We start from the raw sequence: 19,789 nt of genomic DNA on the forward strand, positions 1-19,789 counted from the left end.
CCCTGGGTGTAATATTCAATATTCATCTTGTCATTTTAATATGGTTTATCAACCAGATGTATCAAAGTGAAAAGATAAAACATTTCCTCTTCAGTTATGATTCCTCAATCGACAACAGGTTATCTTTAAATTTAAAACCAAATGTGAAAACTATGAATAGATAAAAAGAACGAACTAATTACATCCAATTATGTTATAGTAATTAACAAATTCAATATAATAAATAAAAAATTTCACATCTCGTGACAATGGCACATTATTACAATAAATTACATCCTATATTCTAGAGTCCTTAGGTGGAAGTTCTTGGTCATCCTCCGGATATCTTGTCTTGGTCGTTGATGTGATTGTTGTCATCTTCAATGTCAATGTAATCATAGTTGTTGTTGTTGTTTTTGTTGTTGTTGTCAATTGCCACTGTCATTGTCACTGCTAACACCAATGTTATTGTCATTGTCATCATCGTTGTTGTTGTCACTATCTCCATCACCATCATCACTGTTGTTGACATTGTGATCGTGGTCATCATCATCTTCATCATCATTGTCATTGTTGTCATCGTCATTGTCGTCGTCATCTTCATCATCACTGTCATTAACTCTGATCATGGTCACCATCACCGTCATCGTTGTCATCATCATCTTCTTCTTCATTGTCATCATCACTGTCATAGATATTGTCATCATCGTCACTGTCACTGTCATCATCATTGTCGTTGTCCTTATTCATCATTGATATTGTTGTCATCATCATCTTGGCTATCAGAAAGCATCCCGAATATTATGGAATTGTCTGATGGCTAAGTCACTTGGCAAGTAGAAGTTCAAAGGAGTCAGTTTATCCAGTACTTTTATGGCTTTATCAAACCCTGAAATCAAATGGAAAACAAGAGTGATTTAAAATAAGTTTGTCAGCTGGTCAGAATTATTATTTTATTCAAAGAATTAACTTGTATCATACTATATTAATTTTTCACATCCATCACTAAAATAAATACAGTACATGAAAAGGCAACTTTTATCAATGAAATAATCTGTCTGTCTGTCTTGAATCCATCCATCAGTCTGTCTGTCCGTTCATCCATTCATCCATCAATCTGTCCAGCCATGCATCAATCCATCCATCCGTCCATCCATCCATCACAGCTGTAGTGAATCTATAAGTACATGTAGCTATGAAGAATAAGGCTGTTAGCAGTACAGAAAACTAATAGACGTAGACATGAAAACCACACCAATAGTTCCTATTATATTAAACAAACCTGTCTTCTGCATAAAACTCCATGAAGCATAGTAAGTATCAATCAGTGAGGGTGTCCTTGATATGAGACGACACCATGTCGCTAACTTGTGTTCACTGTAACAAAGTAGTTATAAGTAAGGTGAGAAAAGAGAAGAAATAGGATTTATAATATGCACTGTAAACAGAGACAAAATACTATTATGCAATATGTCATTTCATCTTTTTCTTTGCTTTTTATTTTCTCCTTATTTCTTTTTGGCTACAATCAAATCTAAGAGATAACCTTTTTTCCCACTAGTAGTTACTGTAAAATAAATCAACAGAAAAACAACATCTGATGACTGTAGTAAGCATTCTTAGCCTTCCACTTTAGAGACTTATTTGTCACACTTAATATTATGTAACATAACAGCCTTTTGCTTCTATATACATTTAATTTTCACACTCATTCAAAAAGAAATACACATCGGTACAAAGTTGAGAACAAACGTCATGCAATATATTTCATTTGACCATATTAGGCAAATTAGCCTCAGTAAATTATATTTATATCTTACTAAATATAACTCTACAATGATATGTTTTTTTCTCACGTTTCTGGATAATAATAGTGAAGTAAAGTGGTTATCTGAAGTCAAGTAAATTGATTTCTATCTATTGATTGTTCATCATAAGGTACTCCATGCAAATCAATACTAAGAAGGCAATGATTGAAAAACATGATGTCAATGACTGTATCAGTATATCATGTAATGATTACCATCTGTAACTCAACTAAAGGTATCAGTGAATTGTAAGGTTACCTAAGGTGGTGTGGGTGTCCAAAGTTAGAAGGATTTGAGGAGACCTACGATGGGTGTCCTTAAAGTCAGGAGGAATTCAGGAGACTTACAATGGATGTACTTAGCAGTGAAACATGAACACTGAATAATTAAATCACTGTGTGATCAAAGTCTGTAGTAGACAGAACGAAATGTCGCATTCGTTTCAAATTTACTGTTCCAAAGTATCTATCATTTGTACTGTCCTATTGATTCTTGGAACCATGAACAATATATTCTCCGATCTCCTTCAGTCTAGTTTTAGGATATCTCTGTTTCCACAGACATAAAATCATCCTGACTAAGATCTAGTATATTTTGTGCTTTTGTATACATGGGGGTATTGTCTGACATATCCTACAACTGATCTAGACATAGATTCTACTTGCATAGACTTACTTTAGTCCTTCACATACGAATGCCTTGAATTGTGAATCTAGACTTCTCTTGAGTGGTACATGTGATGATCTGACAGAATCTATGGCAGTAAGCATGGTCTGTTTTCCTGTAATGGCAGTGCCTCCTATGATGTCCAGCTGGAATGACTGGGATAGTTTCCTGGCAGGTGATCTAGTATACTTTATACCATTCTATACAAGAAAGTACAAACCAGATCAGGGTTTAGTAAAAGAAATGACAAGTCCTTTTGTCTACATTAAATTTATTACCAATGTTTCGAGTATAGTGGTCAAACTAGTAAAGCAGACAGTAGACAAATCAGATCCTTATTTTATGGTGGGGGGGGGGGGGTGTTGAAAGTTAATTGTCGTTGTGTGTGGGTAATCCTGGCTATTCAAGTATCCTATATACAGAAACAAGATTTGAACTACTTAGGTATTTTATGAGTCATGTGGCCAAGTCTGCTTTCTAAAGTAGCTCTGAAAAACGTTAATGTTAGCTATGATTTTTACATTAAACTCAGTGATACTTGTTGATTACGAGATCCTTTCTGAAAAGGGCATCACTTTCAAGATTATCGGTAGCTCATTTTTAGATTCATTTTATCTTATTCATATTCTATCGACAGTGGACCAGACTAGTTTTAATTTCTGGTGTTAGATTGAATGACGAATATCCATTATTACCATGACAACTGATACAACAAATACATCCTGGGCAGCAGTATGATGGGATGGGTATATCTCTCCATACAAAGTGCACATCTTCCCATCACTCCCCTTACTCTATCATCAGAGAGATGTACCCCTCCATACAATTCAAAAAGTGCATGACAACACCCAGTCCCTCCCCTCCACCCCCACACACCTCCATCACCATTACAGAATTTCCAAGCCATATTTTGTAATGATAAACTCACCTTCATGTTGTAATAGTCTACAAATATTTCCCAAGCATGTACATTAGTACTGACTTTAGAAGCCCTGGGTACTAGACAAGCTATGGGTAACATCACAGTCCGACTACGACTCATCTATGAATAAATGATAAATATAGTATTAGTCAAAAAATATGTACTACATAGATAGTCATTAGTGTTTTTAGTCAATATAGCAACATTTCATAATCAGATATTGTTTTCTCATTGTTGTAAATTTTCAAAACACAAAAGGTGTCAAAGTATCAATTATTTATCTAACAAGTTCTGTGTGAAAACATCTTGATTATCAATTCTATTTTTGCTGACATCATATCTTCACAAACCTTCATCAGTCCATGTTGAAAGAGATCACGCAGAGCTGGAGCTAATTTCTTTCTGACAGCAATAGTGACTTCATCTAGAGGCCTTGTCCATGGTGTCTGTTAACAAAATACAGATACAGGTACAAAAGGTACAAAAATTAAGTTGGCAAAAAGTATTGGAGGAATCTTGTTTTCATGGGCATTGGTATGAAATATTTTATGTATGTGGGCTAAATGAGAATACTTGTGAATATCTATGTATTGGTAGTACCAATGTACATGAACATTAATACATACATTACAAAAACGGTCAACATATTGATGATCGTCACCCATTTTGAAAATAGCGCCCTCTAGTGACCACACGTGAAATGACTATGACTGTGCTAGGACAATCGGAATCAAAATACTAAAGACAGATGCCATAACCTAGTACACTTAAAAGTATGATACCAAGGTATGTTTGACTCTCTCTGTGTCATAAATTAATTCTCAGTAAGGGTTACTTTGCATCATGGTCACTAGAGGGCTCTGTTCACTTGACAGGTCTATTTGTTTTTACCTCTTCAGAATCTGATGTATAGTCACTTTCCGATGGCGGTGCCTCTTCATGGTGTACTTTAGCTAGCTCTGCTACATGCTCCACTATCCTCTCAAGTCTTTTCAGTGATTCTCTGTTGAGTAGAAAACAACAATGAAAGACGTGCAAACAACATAGCAGATAGTATGCATTTACTAATAATTGTATATAGAATTTCATAGAACTGTGGCATGATCTACTACTATATATAAATGTATAAAGCTGAAAAATCGACCCAAATGATAGCACTGATTTTCCAGTAGAATGGTAAATGTACAGACAAACTGTGGAGTCTTTCAATTCAACTGTTAACAGACACTACAGGCACTGACACCACAAACTATAAGTTAAAATGTTTTGAACAATTCCCCATATAGACATCCTAAGTAACATCCCTACCAAATAAAAATGCAATCAACCCAGCAGTTTTTGATTAAGGTTTTTCTTACACATACCCACACAGACAAGACACTTCACCATGCTAATTCAGAAGACAAATCTAACTGTGGAATCCAGACCACATGGATTCCATTTTGACAAGTTCAAAGTAAAGATTGTATCAGAGTTATATTGATTTCCCCTCTAAGTCTACTACTGGCCAATTCAAGATATCACACACACTTACTCGTATCCCCTTTCTGTGTTCTTGTCCGGTGGTGGATTTTCTCTCAGCTGTGATGTACCACATCCAAACTGTGTCATAGCCACTAACTGTAACACAGCTAGCGCTCTTTTCAACACTGCAATATTCTTTTCACGTGACTGTAACGATGACATAATAACAAAGTTGTTAAAAATCAACTCAATAAAATGTGTGACAATGTGAAGAAAACACAAGTCTATATGATCTAACTCAAATATTAATACATGTACATGTAGTTCATCAGTCTTCTGCAATGAATACAAACTTTGATAACTTTTCCAGATTCATGAGAATGCAGTTTATATAGGTCTGGTTTTGCCATGGCACAATAATCATGGAACACAACACACACACATAATAATAATGTTGGGTTTTTATATAGCGCTTTCCCATGCCGTGCTCAAAGCACTTTACAATTATTACCCCTGGCTCGGACCAGAACGGCACAACGGCCCTTTAGTCTTCCTCAACTCCCCGGGGAGCATACAATCCATTGCAGCCTGATAATGCTGACTACACTATAACATCAACATTGTTACAAATCTTTCAATCACTTCAATCGCATGGATACTGCATTTAATTCTCTAAGATTTGTACATATACATATATGACTAACCTGTGTGTCCTTTTGGCTGGTTTCCTTGGCAACATTAGGTGATATACAACATTCTGGATTGTCACCATCATGATCTGTACTGTGCTCATCCTTTCCCTGTGAGATCAATCAATACTTTAATCAATAACTGATCAATCACCTAATACTTGACTACAATCAATAACTAATAAATGACTATTTGAAGAAAAACCTGTATTATGCTTACTCTTATTTTATGAAAAAGCCCTTTCAGTGAATCAATATTTGATTAAGTATGAATCAATAACTGATTTTCGATGGATCAATATTTTGTAACAGAAAACTACTTGACAAATAATCTGTACTATGATTAATCTAATCTGTTAACAATACTTTAAAAAATTGATTGATAATGTAATAAAATAATGATTGATTCCTGTATGTATATGGGCTTATTTGTAGAGTGATTGATCAAATAAATGAACAATTTTATGAATAACTCTATATACATACATTGTAGATATAAATCATGTCCTGTGTTAACTAGAGCTGAACAGAGATAACTTACATGTACTGGTATGTTTAGTGAGTTCTTGCTAAGGATTAAACATTGCATTGACGTGAAGCGGCTACAACTCAACAATAGTCCAACCTGATAATAGCGACTATTTGGTTGTCAACATTCTTGAAGCTATAATCCCTTGTACATGTGTATGTGTAAACTACTACTGATATTACATGACAAAACAGGTTATCCATGGATTTCACTGAGACCAAGTTAGGAAAGAAAGGATCCAGTAACTGTGACAGCATCATAATTTTTACAATTTCAATTCAAATGAAACCAAAAATCTATGTGTAGGCATGATTATCCAAGCATATTAATATTTCAAATAAATATTTGAAATTGGAAGGTTCGGAAAACCTAAACAAAATCAAATTTAGATGGCAGTTAAAACCACAGTCCCCTTGTAGATGTATCTTTACTTACTTTATGAACTGGGCATCCACAATCAACAGGAGAACCAAAGGGTCCTGGTGATGTAGCTTCTCCTTGTAAAAACTCTATAAATCTTTCCAAATCACCAATCTGGTTCTTTAGTTGATCAATCACCATACCTTTTACCTTGGCAGGATTTACAATCTGGAAGTTATGAAGACATGTACACTCAATTTCAGTAATTTTTTGAGTGTTATTTGAATGACTGCAACTTGGTAATACACTCAAGTGATCCTTTTTTTTCACATGTCCTAAATAAACTTATAAAGTACTTAGTTTTATATATACTCAAATTCTAGAACTGGATGAGATATTTTAATATTGTATTTTCTAGAAAACAAAACAAATATTCCTTGCATAGTAATAGTACTACTCAGAAATGGTCAAAGAATATAGCCACATATTTCAAAAAGTTTTGTTTAAGGGATTTGTAATTTTGGTGTTCCCAAAAAAGTGACAGTTCAGGGGAGTTTTATCAGTTTCTCTCTCTCTCTTCTGTGAACATTGCATGTTTTACTGAGTCTTTTGACAATTTTCAATATTTATTTGTTACCTAATAAGAGAAGATTAATAATGAATCACTTCAGTGTGTCTGATAGCATTAATTGTGAATATTATTACACCTACATGTATGCAAATCATTAGTCTAGTTCCTGTACAGTATTTTTACCATTGTGGTTAGAAACCACTGTTGGCATCCAGTCTAGCAAATCATCATATGTCACATTGTTTGGATAGCATACACTGTTATAATTTATCACATATTTAACAAAACAGTCTTAGGTTGATAGGACAGACTTAAGGTATAAAGTAAACTAATTCAAATGTCATTAGAAGTAAAACGTCTAGAGACTACCGACAGAAATTTGTCTGCGATTCACATATTGATGTGTGGGTACAATGTATATGTAACATTGTAACTTGTAAGTTATATAGATAAGATTGAAAATCTAAAATGTTCTATGCTATGCTATAAATAACAAGTTTAGCACAGTCAGGATTAACTATATGATTGGATTTCCCTTGAGTATTTCTGTGAGGTCATTCTAACATTCTGACATGTCATTATTGCTATTAATACAAATAATATGTCTGTGACATAAAGCTCCTTTAGAATTCAAAATTTCTACTTATAGGTTGGTTTCCTAGGCAACCTTTGTCACTTTCTTGTATTAAACTAACCATGTTTCCAAACCTAGCACTATGTCTAGAGTATAATTTATGAACACTTCATACACGATCTTATAGAAATGGCATCTTTAAGTGGGAGCTACAAGTATTTAAGTAAACATGTACATTTTGTATACCCAACAACACAAAGTGTTAGTATTTCTTCTACATGTCCAAATATTTATTCAGAATTTATAGCTATCCAAGATTCATCCCAACATTCTCACATTTGTGTTATCTTATAAGTGAATATGAAATAAGATTATTCTTTTCTATAATAGAGTTCTTCACCTAGCTAATAAAAATACAAAAACAGCATTAACTCTACTGACATACTGTATTACAAAAATATATTCAAAACTACCAATAGTTCAAACAAAGAAGCTTACTTTTCATGTTATTTATGTAAATGTAGCCTACACTCAATATACTCACATACACTGCTAACACCCATAAAATGCTTATAGGTATTGTGAGACTGAAAGATTCATCATTGTAAACTCTCCTTCAAGTACACATTACAAATGGTTAACAGGAGTACCAACAACATTGAATATTATATCGGTCTTGGTTTTGCCTTACAATGAAAATCAAAAACCCTGAAACAAAACGTCACCTGACTTGACAAAAATCTCAGACAATATTGCTACATCTTATTGTCTGGCTAGACAAAATCTTACCAACAGCGTTTCGTTAATCATCTGGTGTGACAAATATCTTTATCAAAATTGTTACCCTTTCTTTGCATGTGATTCCAATTATCTTAGGAGATCATCACCAAATTTATACATCCCTGGTAAACCTACGTTTGGCGCGTTTTTTGATATTTTTCAGACAGTCAATTGACTAAAATGTATCAATTGCAATTCAGTTCTTGTCTTGCCATACGATAACATGTGGAAATATTACATTTCTGTCGAGCCAGACAAGATTTACAACATTAATGAGATATTTTGTCTAGCCAGGCAAAAAGCTGTAGCAATGTTAGTGGGATTTTTGTCAAGCCAGGCGACATTTTGTTTCAGGGTTTCTGGTTTTTGTTGTATCACAAGATACCGTACTCTATGATACAGCTGTTAAAATAGTAAAGAATTCACATCATCAATGAAGTCTGACAACAGATAAGGTTTGATTTACCTGTCCAATGGCAGCATCAACTTGTTTCCTAAGGTCATCTGTACTTAATTTATCAAAATCCTCTAATTCTAACCCCAGTTTATCTTTGAGTTCATCAATCACAACTCTTTGTTTTTCCATAACTTTGGCTTGTGGTAGGTCACCAGCTCCATCCTGGAACAGAAATTATATATGTATACATCGTCAGGGTTACTGGGTAATGGGCCATTGGTTAGAAAAACTGTTGGTCAGCTGTTGAGCACAATGTATTACTATGAAAGTACTGTACCACATAGCAGGTGAGTGCAAGTGTGGCATAGTCTGGGTATTTCATATTCTTTGCGGCCATACATTCATGAGTGTAGTAAAGTGCATAGTCTGGGTATTTCATATTCTTTGCGGCCACACATTCATGAGTGTTGTAAAGTGCATAGTCTGGGTATTCCATGTTCTTTGCGGCCATACATTCATGAGTGTTGTAAAGTGCATAGTCTGGGTATTCCATATTCTTTGCGGCCATACATTCATGAGTGTTGTAAAGTGCATAGTCTGGGTATTCCATATTCTTTGCGGCCATACATTCATGAGTGTTGTAAAGTGCATAGTCTGGGTATTCCATATTCTTAGCGGCCATACATTCATGAGTGTAGTAAAGTGCATACTCTGGGTATTCCATATTCTTAGCGGCCATACATTCATGAGTGTTGTAAAGTGCAGCAGAAAACAGTGAAAGCATATGTACACTTTCAGGAGTTTAACAAAGTAACTGACATAACTCACAATATCATCAGGCTACAGGATTGTTCACACTTGTTCAAGGTTACTTTGAATGAGTTGTCGAAAAAAGAATTTTTACTGTAACACAGATTAATAGACAACTAAGTCTTACCTTATATGCAAAGTGTTCCAAATCATCCAGTTGTTTCTTGAGTTGGCCAATCAATTCAGCTTGTTTCTCTCTTTGTTCACTGATCTTTACCTCTCTTTCTTTTTCACTCTGAAATGATGTAACAGAATATATTTACATCACTTACTGTTTCAGAAATGAAGGTTAAAAGTTTCTTTTGTCAGTAGCTTTGAATAAAGTCATTGTTAGAAATCACAGGAGGCTGTATTATTTGTCAATGTTAGCAAGTACTGTGTGTATGACAGATTGTCATTGAGGAATCACATTATCAATTCATCAGTAAACAATGACATCTCATTTCATTCATTACGATATGTTTTAGATACCACAAGAAAATTTCAATTATTACTTCCAATTTTGTATTTCAAACAGTAAACTTTCTCTCCTGGGCAGAATATGAATTAGTTCCCATTTTTAAGATGTTACCATTACCTAAATAACGACATAGAGCTGCATGAAATGTTTGCATGCTACAAATACACTGACAACTGAACAACTTCTAGTTTCAGATTTGGATAAAGATCATTTTCGACAGCAAAATAATATCCATTCATGTTGTACAGTACTTGTTATAATTATCAGCTGTGTAATGAGTTTTGGACGATTTCACAATATTATTAGCCACACTGTGACACATGTAGATATTATTCCCCGATATTTTTCTTCACATTCAGTCAAGGAAACTATGAGTGACCTAAGGCATCTTGTCACTATGAGTCTCTCAATGATAAGTGACAAATCCTTGTGTCACAATATTTTCCGACTGGAAGTACAATATCAGGAAATAATAATTCAATATATTTATACATCCACAAACATAATATGTGAACAATTGGGAAAAATTACAGCGATTTGGAATGTTTTGATTTGTATTTTAAGCACCAGTGATGCAAACATAGGTTATCGAGACAGTACAGTGACAAGGGTACATGTATATAATTCACATTTTTTGTTCAAATGTGTTCAACCTGTACTGGTTTGTAACATAAAGTCTCTATCCATTGAATAAAAAGAAAGAAAAACAACGATAACAAAGACATCATCTGGTTTACCTGTCTAATAATCAATAATTTGTAGAAATTCTACTTAGAGATTAATCTAAATATGTAAATATTTATGCTGCCAGTTGCCAATTTACAAACTGTTGTCATCCTTGCAAAACAAATTATGGCATGTAAATGAGAATTTCATATGTTTTTTTTTTTTTTTTTTTACCTATTCAGGGTGTACTATAAGGATAAAACCTTGCATAGTGCAGCAGCTGTACACACACTTATACTAATCATTTCCTTTTCTCATTCAACATTACAAATAGCCTATCATTATCATTATCACTTTTCTAAAGTATTGTTTTCAGTTAAACAGGTTTAGACATGGTTACATTTGATATGTTTTATTGCATTGTTGCTGTTCTTTTTTTCACACAGAGATAAATTAATTAAATCAATTTTATATTCATAGACATGAATCATTTACAGAAAATGAAAACTGCATGCCATCATGTCTACGTGATATGTAACATGGAGCAGTTTGTAATGATACTTTGACCTTTGACCTCATCTATCACACTCCATGTGTTGCTGTCATTATTTAAAACACAGTACCGAAAAGTGGCAACATTCAGCGTTATTTTAACATAATTATTTAAACTAATCAAAAACAAAACAACTTTGAGGGATCATAAATCCATGTTAATAGTTACACTGCACTATTGCATATATTTCCAAAGTAAAATAATTTGGGACATTTATGGAGCCTCAAAATATAGCCATAATTAATTTCAGTGTATGGTACGCTTGTGTCAGAAATGAAAAGAACACAATCCATTCAACGTGGTGGTGCCTTGGTTTCCTGTCTATTAATGATTGATTGCAGGTATTTCATTAAACTATACAATTTAAATAATTCTATACGGGCATTCATGTCAGACAGGTCTGGCGATAAACAAAATTGTCATGGTGCTTTTTTTGCATTATCTATTTATAAAACCGTGGTGTTTTTGTTCAAGCTGGTAAAATCTAACTGAGTAGTTATTTTATCACGATACACCAAAATAATGGTAAAATGGTATGGAAACAATTTTTACCAATATTGGCTTTCAAATCTACTGATCCTGCACTGTTAGAAATGATTGCTAGATTTGAAAACCAAAGCCAGAACTCTAGGCTATATTTGTGGGAATTTAGTCACCTTTGACAAGCTTGCTTTTTTCCGTAACCAAGATTCTAAAACCTTTGTAACAGTTTTGTGCTATGCATGATATCGAATCTCAAGAGATGATTCGATATCATGGGAAGATCTTAGTCTGGATGCTAACTGTGGTTTAAATAATATATCATAACGATATTGTATAGGAACTAGACAAGTAGATCTAGACTTCCTTTGTTAAAACACAGAAAATAAATTTACAGCATTCTAACTTACACAGTCTTCTAACATTTGTGCATCTTGAGCAGTAGATCCCCTCACATCTGGACATCCTTGGAAAGCAAACTGTTCCAGTTCTTTCAACAGAATCTGTACAAGAAAATTTAGGTAAATTGCAATACTGTATGTCTTACAAAAATCATATATATTGAAACTACCATAAAAGCATTAATATTGATTTCTAGCAAATTACAAATCGTCTTAGTCTTTAATGTTGTGTACCACACTTATTTTAATTCAGCAAAGTGGAATACACATGCAATTAGTGAAATTAAAATTCCAGCTAATGGATGGTATATGCTAGGAAAGCAGTACAAGTCATAGAAAGGCTTGTCAGTGCACTGTGATAGATATATAGTTTATAATACATCAAATACATCACAATTCTGACTATTGAGATATGGAAAAGAAAAGTTGACCATACATTTGTATTTCTTCTTGAGCTCTGTTGCTATAGTTTCCAAAACTCAGCAAAATACTAACATACTGGTCATGTACTCATATATTAACAGTATACAACTTACAATGGAAAACACCTTCAGGAATAAATAATGAAATATGACACTTGTAAATTAAAAATTATTGTATTTCACAATATACTTGCCTCTTTATCTTCTGGTGAAGCACTGACAATCTGCTTGAGACGAAACTGTACTTGTGCAAAATGTGTGGTCAGTGCAAGCAATGATGAATTCAATTGTTCTTGTTCTTCTTCTAAATGCTGAAGCTGTCCCCATGCATCAACATGGCTGAAAATCAACGCAATATGCATAGATGTAAGTTAATACAAACTATACAGCATTTCTTTCTTCTTCTTTTTTCTAACAATTCACTTTTTTTCGGTATAGAGGCCATCTATTTTATAGACACTGTCATTAATCTTTGCAATATTGCTACACAGCTTTAAAATAAAGTATAAGGGACCTGATACAAGTTGCAGCAACCTACTCCACTGTACAATATTTTACCCACAATTCTCTCTGATTTGTACTCTCAGATCAGACATAAGCTTCTTGAAGTCAGACATTTCTCACCAGTGTGTACAGGGTTTAATTAATACCATGTTGCCCCTGACAACCGATGTGACCTGGTTTGAGTGTGAATGTGGATGTACATTGTATTCAGTTGAAACTACATTATGGTATCTTGTTGTATATCTTTTACTTGTAAAAAGATTTTTTTGATATTTTTGAAGCACAGAATTGTCCTATTAATTCATATATTGACCAAACTTCCTTTCTTAAACTGCCATTATACTAGTCATATCTACATGACCTTAGTTTAGTGCTATACATGACATCCAGTCTCAAGATCTCGCTTCTATAACATTGTTATATTAATTTTATTCAATGACAAATTATTCTAAACAAACCAAATTATTTCATGACATGCAGGGCAACAAATATAAATTACTTATATAGCAGAGATTATATACGTTGATAAGGGTGACAACATTATTCTATTTTAATACAAATCACAAGATAAGATCACCACACGAGTGTGGAATTGAACAGACTCCCTACGGCAATTCAAAGAATATTTGTGGATGATTCATGAAGTGTTGTTACACAGCTGAATGAGTCCTATCAATTTAAGTGTCACTATCAAATGAATTAATTAATAATAACATACAGTTAATTATATCTATTCACTCCGAATATAATCATTCAAAATATCTCTTAATTTAAGAGACAAAAAATCACTTATTCTAAAAATGACTAATATTTCATGTTTTTTCCTCGTCTCATGTTTGGCTATATAGAATAAATATCTACATCTAATCTAGTAATAACAACTGTGTGTTGTGATAATATCTCTCTTTCCATGCAAAATAAAACAGCTGGCATAAATGTTGTCATAGAAACAATAACAAAATATTGACGACCAATTAAGCCGTTACCCAAAAATATAAAAATGCAACAGCTGTGGTAATGATAACAGCGTGGTTTGTAGAATGACTCAGCTGGTAGACTCATCATTGGGTTGGACATAGTCATTACAACTACCAGTCTGACCTTACATCTAAATGTAATGGGTGTGTGCTGCTTGCTATATCACATGTCCTGGTACAATACTGCCTGTCTGCTGTCTGACACCAAGCTGGTGCTACTCTATATGATGTCTATCCATTGTTACAAGGCCACTAGCCACTAGCCAAGGAATAAACATTTAATTTAGGAAACAAAATGCATTTATTTTTGTTTTTATTGAACATTAGACAAATATTTAAACAACTGATATCCAAGCAAATTCTAAATTTACTAGTCTCTGTGTTAACTTATGTATGTATCGTGTGTGTGTGTGTGTGTGTGTGTGTGTGTGTGTATGTATGTGTGTGTGTGTGCATGCCTGCCTGCCTGCCTGCCTGTCTTGTCTGTCTGTCTGTCTTTTAAAAAAATTATAGTGTTTTCCTTTAATGAATCATATTTTCTAAACCCGAGTGATTTTCAACTTATATCTATCATCGAAATATATAACTTGAATATTTGATAATTCAAAAGTAATATAATTCTATTGATTTTCACAATTATTATTCATATTGCAAATGTTAATACTGGTATAAAAAACAATCCATCAGTCATTATTTAGTAAGTGAAATAAATGTATGGAAAATTGATAATTTATTGACGTCAATATGTCTATAAGTTGGATATTCAACAATCAATTGAGATATGATAATGGTTTGTCCATGTACATTACGTATATAATTGATATCATCTTGTTACTATGGATACCTTTGACAAAATCTGTTTCAACTCAACTTTTTCTCACTGCAAGAAATGACTGATGTGAAACACTGACAAGTGAGGAGATCTTGTAAATTTGCATAAAAAATAATCCACTACTGAAGAACTTAACAAATGATCTGAGATAACCACAGATGTCAAATTTTACAAATACTCATGTTTGTGTTGGTACATGTAGTTTTATCTATAGTATCCATAGACAGTGTTTAAAATGGATATTAGAACTTAGGAAAAGTGCTAATACATGTAAATTAAAGCTGCACTAGCTGCAACTAAAATGTGTTTTTTTTTAAAGAGTTACATGGTAGGATTAAGGTATAATGATATATAATGTTGTACACCCTGAACAGTCTTCAATCATCTGTGAGTTAATGTATTTGTGTGACTGTACTCATAATTGTACACTAAATCCAATCAAACTGATTTCGTGGTTGATCCACACTTGATAATCAGTGCCCCTATGTGATCACAATTTCAAACTGTTACTGTGCTACTTATGGATAAAACTGACCTCGAATTACATGTAACAATACACAATTCCCAAATTATTGGTACAACATGTATTCTGACAATTTTCAGCGAATATATTGTTGGTTGTCTGAGTGAAAAAATAATATTCCTGTTACAGCTAGTGATGTCACTTTATCTTTCATACCTTATCATATGTACCTCTACATATACATGTAGTGTCATCATATCTTTATTATTGATAGTTTTACTAATGGAATCATATGTCAGAAAAATTCAAAATATCAAATTACCATACACAATACAAGAATTAATTTGATTCCTATTGCCTTCCTTTAATGGAAGTATTCTTCCTGGACATTAGCCTAGCGATGTGGTTATTTGGTTTGAAAATGCCATTTGCCAAGTCAGCATGTCACTTCAGATAGACAGGTCTCTGAACAAGTATACTGTCAAGCCAGTATGTTAATTAGTCCTTGGGCTATACTGTCAAGCCAGTAGTATCATGTTGAGTCAGATAGCCAAGTCTCTGAGCTATACTGTCAAGTCGGTATCAAGTCAGATAGCCAAGTCTCTGAGCTATACTGTCAAGTCGGTATCAAGTCAGATAGCCAAGTCTCTACGTTACTCTGTCATTGTCAAGCCAGTATGTCAATTAGTCCTGGGGGACAGACCCAGGAAAGAAAGTTTTTTTAATAACAATTCCTACTATAACTACACATTGTAGGTTTGCACATGGCAGAGACGACTGATGTTACATGTACATATGTATGATTTGCATACACTCGCCCACACATGTTCAGTCATTCAACAAGTCATATGTTATTTCAGATTGGGATCATGACTCTGAATGGACAGGAAACAGGAAATATGTAATAGTATATTTTTAATGAGCATATACAACATAATTTTAATAGTCATTTGTGTTTTACATGTGTTCAATTTGTAGCATTTTGTATTCGTAACCACATTCTATTTTTTCTATTTTGGTACTTGATATCTGATTTCTTACATTTAAGTTTCGGTATTACAGGAAACTGCATAAACTTTTATCTCTATGTGATTGACTTATAAATGATATGTTTTCTATTGCAAGGAACACTTCAAGCAAGATATGTACAGCATTTCAACTGGGAATTTAGACACTAGGTTAGATGGTTTGTAACCTCGACTCCAGCATGGTGTTATGTTCAGGTCATTCCCTATACATTTGTTCATGGACTGTGGTGAAAAGAAACCAAGTTACATTGAAAGTTAACAAAACATGACATTTATATCTTTACTTTGCATTAACTCTTTCTGACAAGGAATTCGAGGAATATTGGGTTGCTCCTACATCTAACAAGATTGATAGATGTTATCAATTTTTAAACTTTCATCTTAAAGGTCTTTGGGAACTACGCCCACAATATCTAGACAACAGTATTGGATACTATAGTATCTTGATTTCTTGTAACATTATTTACCTGTGTTCTGGCATGACAGTGGGAGGTGGGCTGGCTATAGCTCCAAGGGGTGCCCACCTTTCCCCCTTGGGTCTTTCCATCATCTGTTCATCCAGGCTGTCGTAGGAATCTTCAGCAGCTATGGCTACTTCTTCCATCATAGTGATGCTATAATCCTGAAATCAATTCAACATTTTAACTTACAGGTCATCATCTCATACATAGGTTTGCCAAACTTCTCACATCAGAACTGCTTTATTCACATTTGCCTGTTCTATTTGTTCTCTTACTAGTAAAGTCTCTTCTTCAAAACTGGATCTCTGATTTATCAGCAAAAGTTTATCAATAACTTAAGTTGTTTGAAAGTGGAGATACTGGGTGCCCAAACATAACTGTGCTAAATGAATATTTTCTGATGTCTAGCCTAAGGGTGATCCCTTGTAAGTTGTAAAATATGCTTTCAGCAACAAATGTAATTTATCAGAGAATCCACGATTCAATTAAATGCATCGCTACCATGTCACTTTCAAAATTTAAAAACATCATATTGAGTTAAGTAGGATATGCCAGCGATTTCTTTTCATGAAATTTTATGCTAGCGATTTTTTTCTGCAAATTTTGATTGGGTTGGAAAACACCCACAGTGAAAGTGTTGTCTAACGAATAAACCATGCAAAGATAATAATATAACTTGGAGGAATTATACTGTCAGTATAATTCCTCCAAGAATATAACAAGTAACGTGAAGTTTAGTCCTTCTTCTATTCTGTTCATTTCTGTCATCCAAAACAAAAGTCAGCTGCTGAATTGCAACACGAGCAACGATGTTGTCTGTCTCCGTTGAAGTGGTCTGAGGTTGAAGTACGGCTGACGTGATTGATTACAGACGTCAAAACATATCCCGAAGTAAACACACACGTGTAATGTTTTTTATACGTACATACATACTAGTACATAACAGTAACGCGTACGTACGTCGTTACATGAACTGAAGACAGAAGTGTTCAAATATCTATATCGGTACACTTCGGATCGGACCTCGCCAGAACAGTTACACTCTCGATGTCTTTCAAGTTGGACTTAATGTTTCTTTCTGATATTTCGTACAGAGACCGTTCTTTAAACCTAAACTCTAATTTTATGTTACAGCAGAACTCATGAATGATTCATTCATAAACAGAAGGATAACCCGTGTTTGCTCTGCGATCGCGGTCGTCGTGTTTTTGATTCCTTTATGATTCGATATCAACATACATCACATTTTTATATATATAAATTGAAAAAAAATCACTTACTTTCCTCTTCTTCCAATAGACATAAAAATTATCCGTCCATTAATTAATCAGCACACAAAAAAATCACAAGACGATATATTTCTACTGCACTGTCGTTAATCCGCCATATTGGAATCACCTGCAGAGTACATCCGGGATAACACGATATCATTTCCTGACGTCACCCTCCCCCGTCTTTTACGCTAAAAATGTTTACAAAATTATAGAGGGCGGTATCATGTGCAACGTGGGCTGACCGTGGCTGACCGCGCGTAGGGCGAGCGGGGCTCCATACATATGTATTTATTTATTTATCTATTTATTTATTTTTATATCAACAAAAATGGTATAATTTACAGAGTAAAAATTATTGGGTTAGCTTTTTATCAGTGTAACCAAAGAGGTAGCACTTATTGATAAGAATTAATAAAAAGTAACCACTTTAGAACCTAGGAACAGTGTTACAAAAGCAAACAGAAAGACACAAACAGACAAACAAACAAACATACATACATACAGACAGACAGACAGACAGACAGACAGACAGACAGACAGACAGACAGACAGACAGACAGACAGACAGACAGACAGACAGACAAACAAACAAACAAACAAACAAATTAACATAAATATAGAAAACAAACAAAATATGCATGATCAAATGGAAATACCGTTTTAAACACATGAAAAACTAATCTATGCATATGTTTATACGGGCCTATATGTACATGTCACTAAGGACCACATCAGACAAAAAGGAGAAACAAAATAGCAATTTGGAGTCCAAAAACCAGCTTTCCACTAATCGAGTTTGGCTCCACTGCTAATGGAAATAACAAGTGAACATTACAAACGAACGTATAGATTATTACATACATAACACAGACATAGAACTACTAATGAAAAGACAAGAACCATAATTGAAAATTTACACGTCAGAAATGCTATATTCTTTTGGGACCGGTCAGTTTCTTCGGTCTGGGGGGGGGGGGTGGATTGGGAGGGGGTCACCCTGTTTTTGAAATTGGCAGTAGGGGGGTCATGCTGTTTTCAAAATTGTGGATGGGGGGGGGGGGTCATTGTGTTTTGGATTGTGATGGAAGAAAAAAAATCCTTTTCTACAATGGCATATAGCCTTGTCTGAAATGTGGTACATGTAAATATTTGTTCTTCTCCCTGTTTCTTACACGAATTCGAATTCTTTAATATTACTTATTAGTTCAAGCATAACTATAAATATACATATACATGTATTACCTAGCTACCACACTAGTTACAGAACATGTCATGTAAATGCTTGGCTGTTTCACAATCAGTGCTTCACTTATATTGCACTTTGGGGCAAAATTGAACTTGAAGGTTTCGTAATGGTAATCTTCATAGATAGCTTATAAAAGAAGTTAATCTAAAATGTTCCCTACTCGTCACTGTGAACTTGTCAGAAGGGATTAATACACTTTCTATTTTGGACACTACATGTTATTGACACTTAAAATCACCACATCTCATCAGATTCTAGTTTCTATTATGACCACCTAACATACCGGTGACTTTACTATACATGCAATATTAATGCCACTATACCAATGTTACGGGGTCATTTTTATGTGACATGGGAAACTCATTTAAAACTTACATTTACGTTAGCTATTCGAAGATTGGAAATATTACCTCAAAGGCTATGAATAACCTAAACATTGCCTTAATAGAAGCAAAAAACTGCAGATCTGCCAG

The 19,789-nt window shown here is 34.0% G+C and overlaps 1 protein-coding gene across 1 annotated transcript; it reads right to left on the reverse strand.

Moving 5' to 3' along the window:
* Positions 1–729: 729 nt before the first annotated feature.
* LOC144433928 (RUN domain-containing protein 1-like) lies at positions 730–18,194 on the reverse strand. The gene is made up of 15 exons (XM_078122338.1): positions 18,077–18,194; positions 16,803–16,957; positions 12,726–12,870; positions 12,119–12,211; positions 9,677–9,784; positions 8,809–8,961; positions 6,493–6,645; positions 5,544–5,639; positions 4,910–5,046; positions 4,267–4,378; positions 3,726–3,821; positions 3,382–3,495; positions 2,463–2,653; positions 1,262–1,356; positions 730–868 (listed from the first exon to the last, which is right to left on the reverse strand). Exons 2-15 carry the CDS (start codon positions 16,940–16,942, stop codon positions 762–764), a joined length of 1,740 nt encoding a protein of 579 aa, XP_077978464.1. The 5' UTR covers positions 16,943–16,957; positions 18,077–18,194; the 3' UTR covers positions 730–761.
* Positions 18,195–19,789: the final 1,595 nt, after the last annotated feature.

The sequence above is a fragment of the Glandiceps talaboti genome, chromosome 4 (genome assembly GCF_964340395.1).
Source record: "Glandiceps talaboti chromosome 4, keGlaTala1.1, whole genome shotgun sequence".
Classification (NCBI taxonomy): Eukaryota; Metazoa; Hemichordata; class Enteropneusta; family Spengelidae; genus Glandiceps; species Glandiceps talaboti.

Coding starts and splice junctions, on each gene's coding strand:
- LOC144433928 (XM_078122338.1), bottom strand. CDS start 16,942: ATGATGGAAGAAGTAGCCATAGCTGCTGAAGATTCCTACGACAGCCTG. Junction 6,646..8,808: donor TTGATGCTGCCATTGGACAG/GTAAATCAAACC, acceptor CATAACTTCCAG/ATTGTAAATCCTGCCAAGGT. Junction 1,357..2,462: donor TTCGTATGTGAAGGACTAAA/GTAAGTCTATGC, acceptor ACTTTGTTACAG/TGAACACAAGTTAGCGACAT.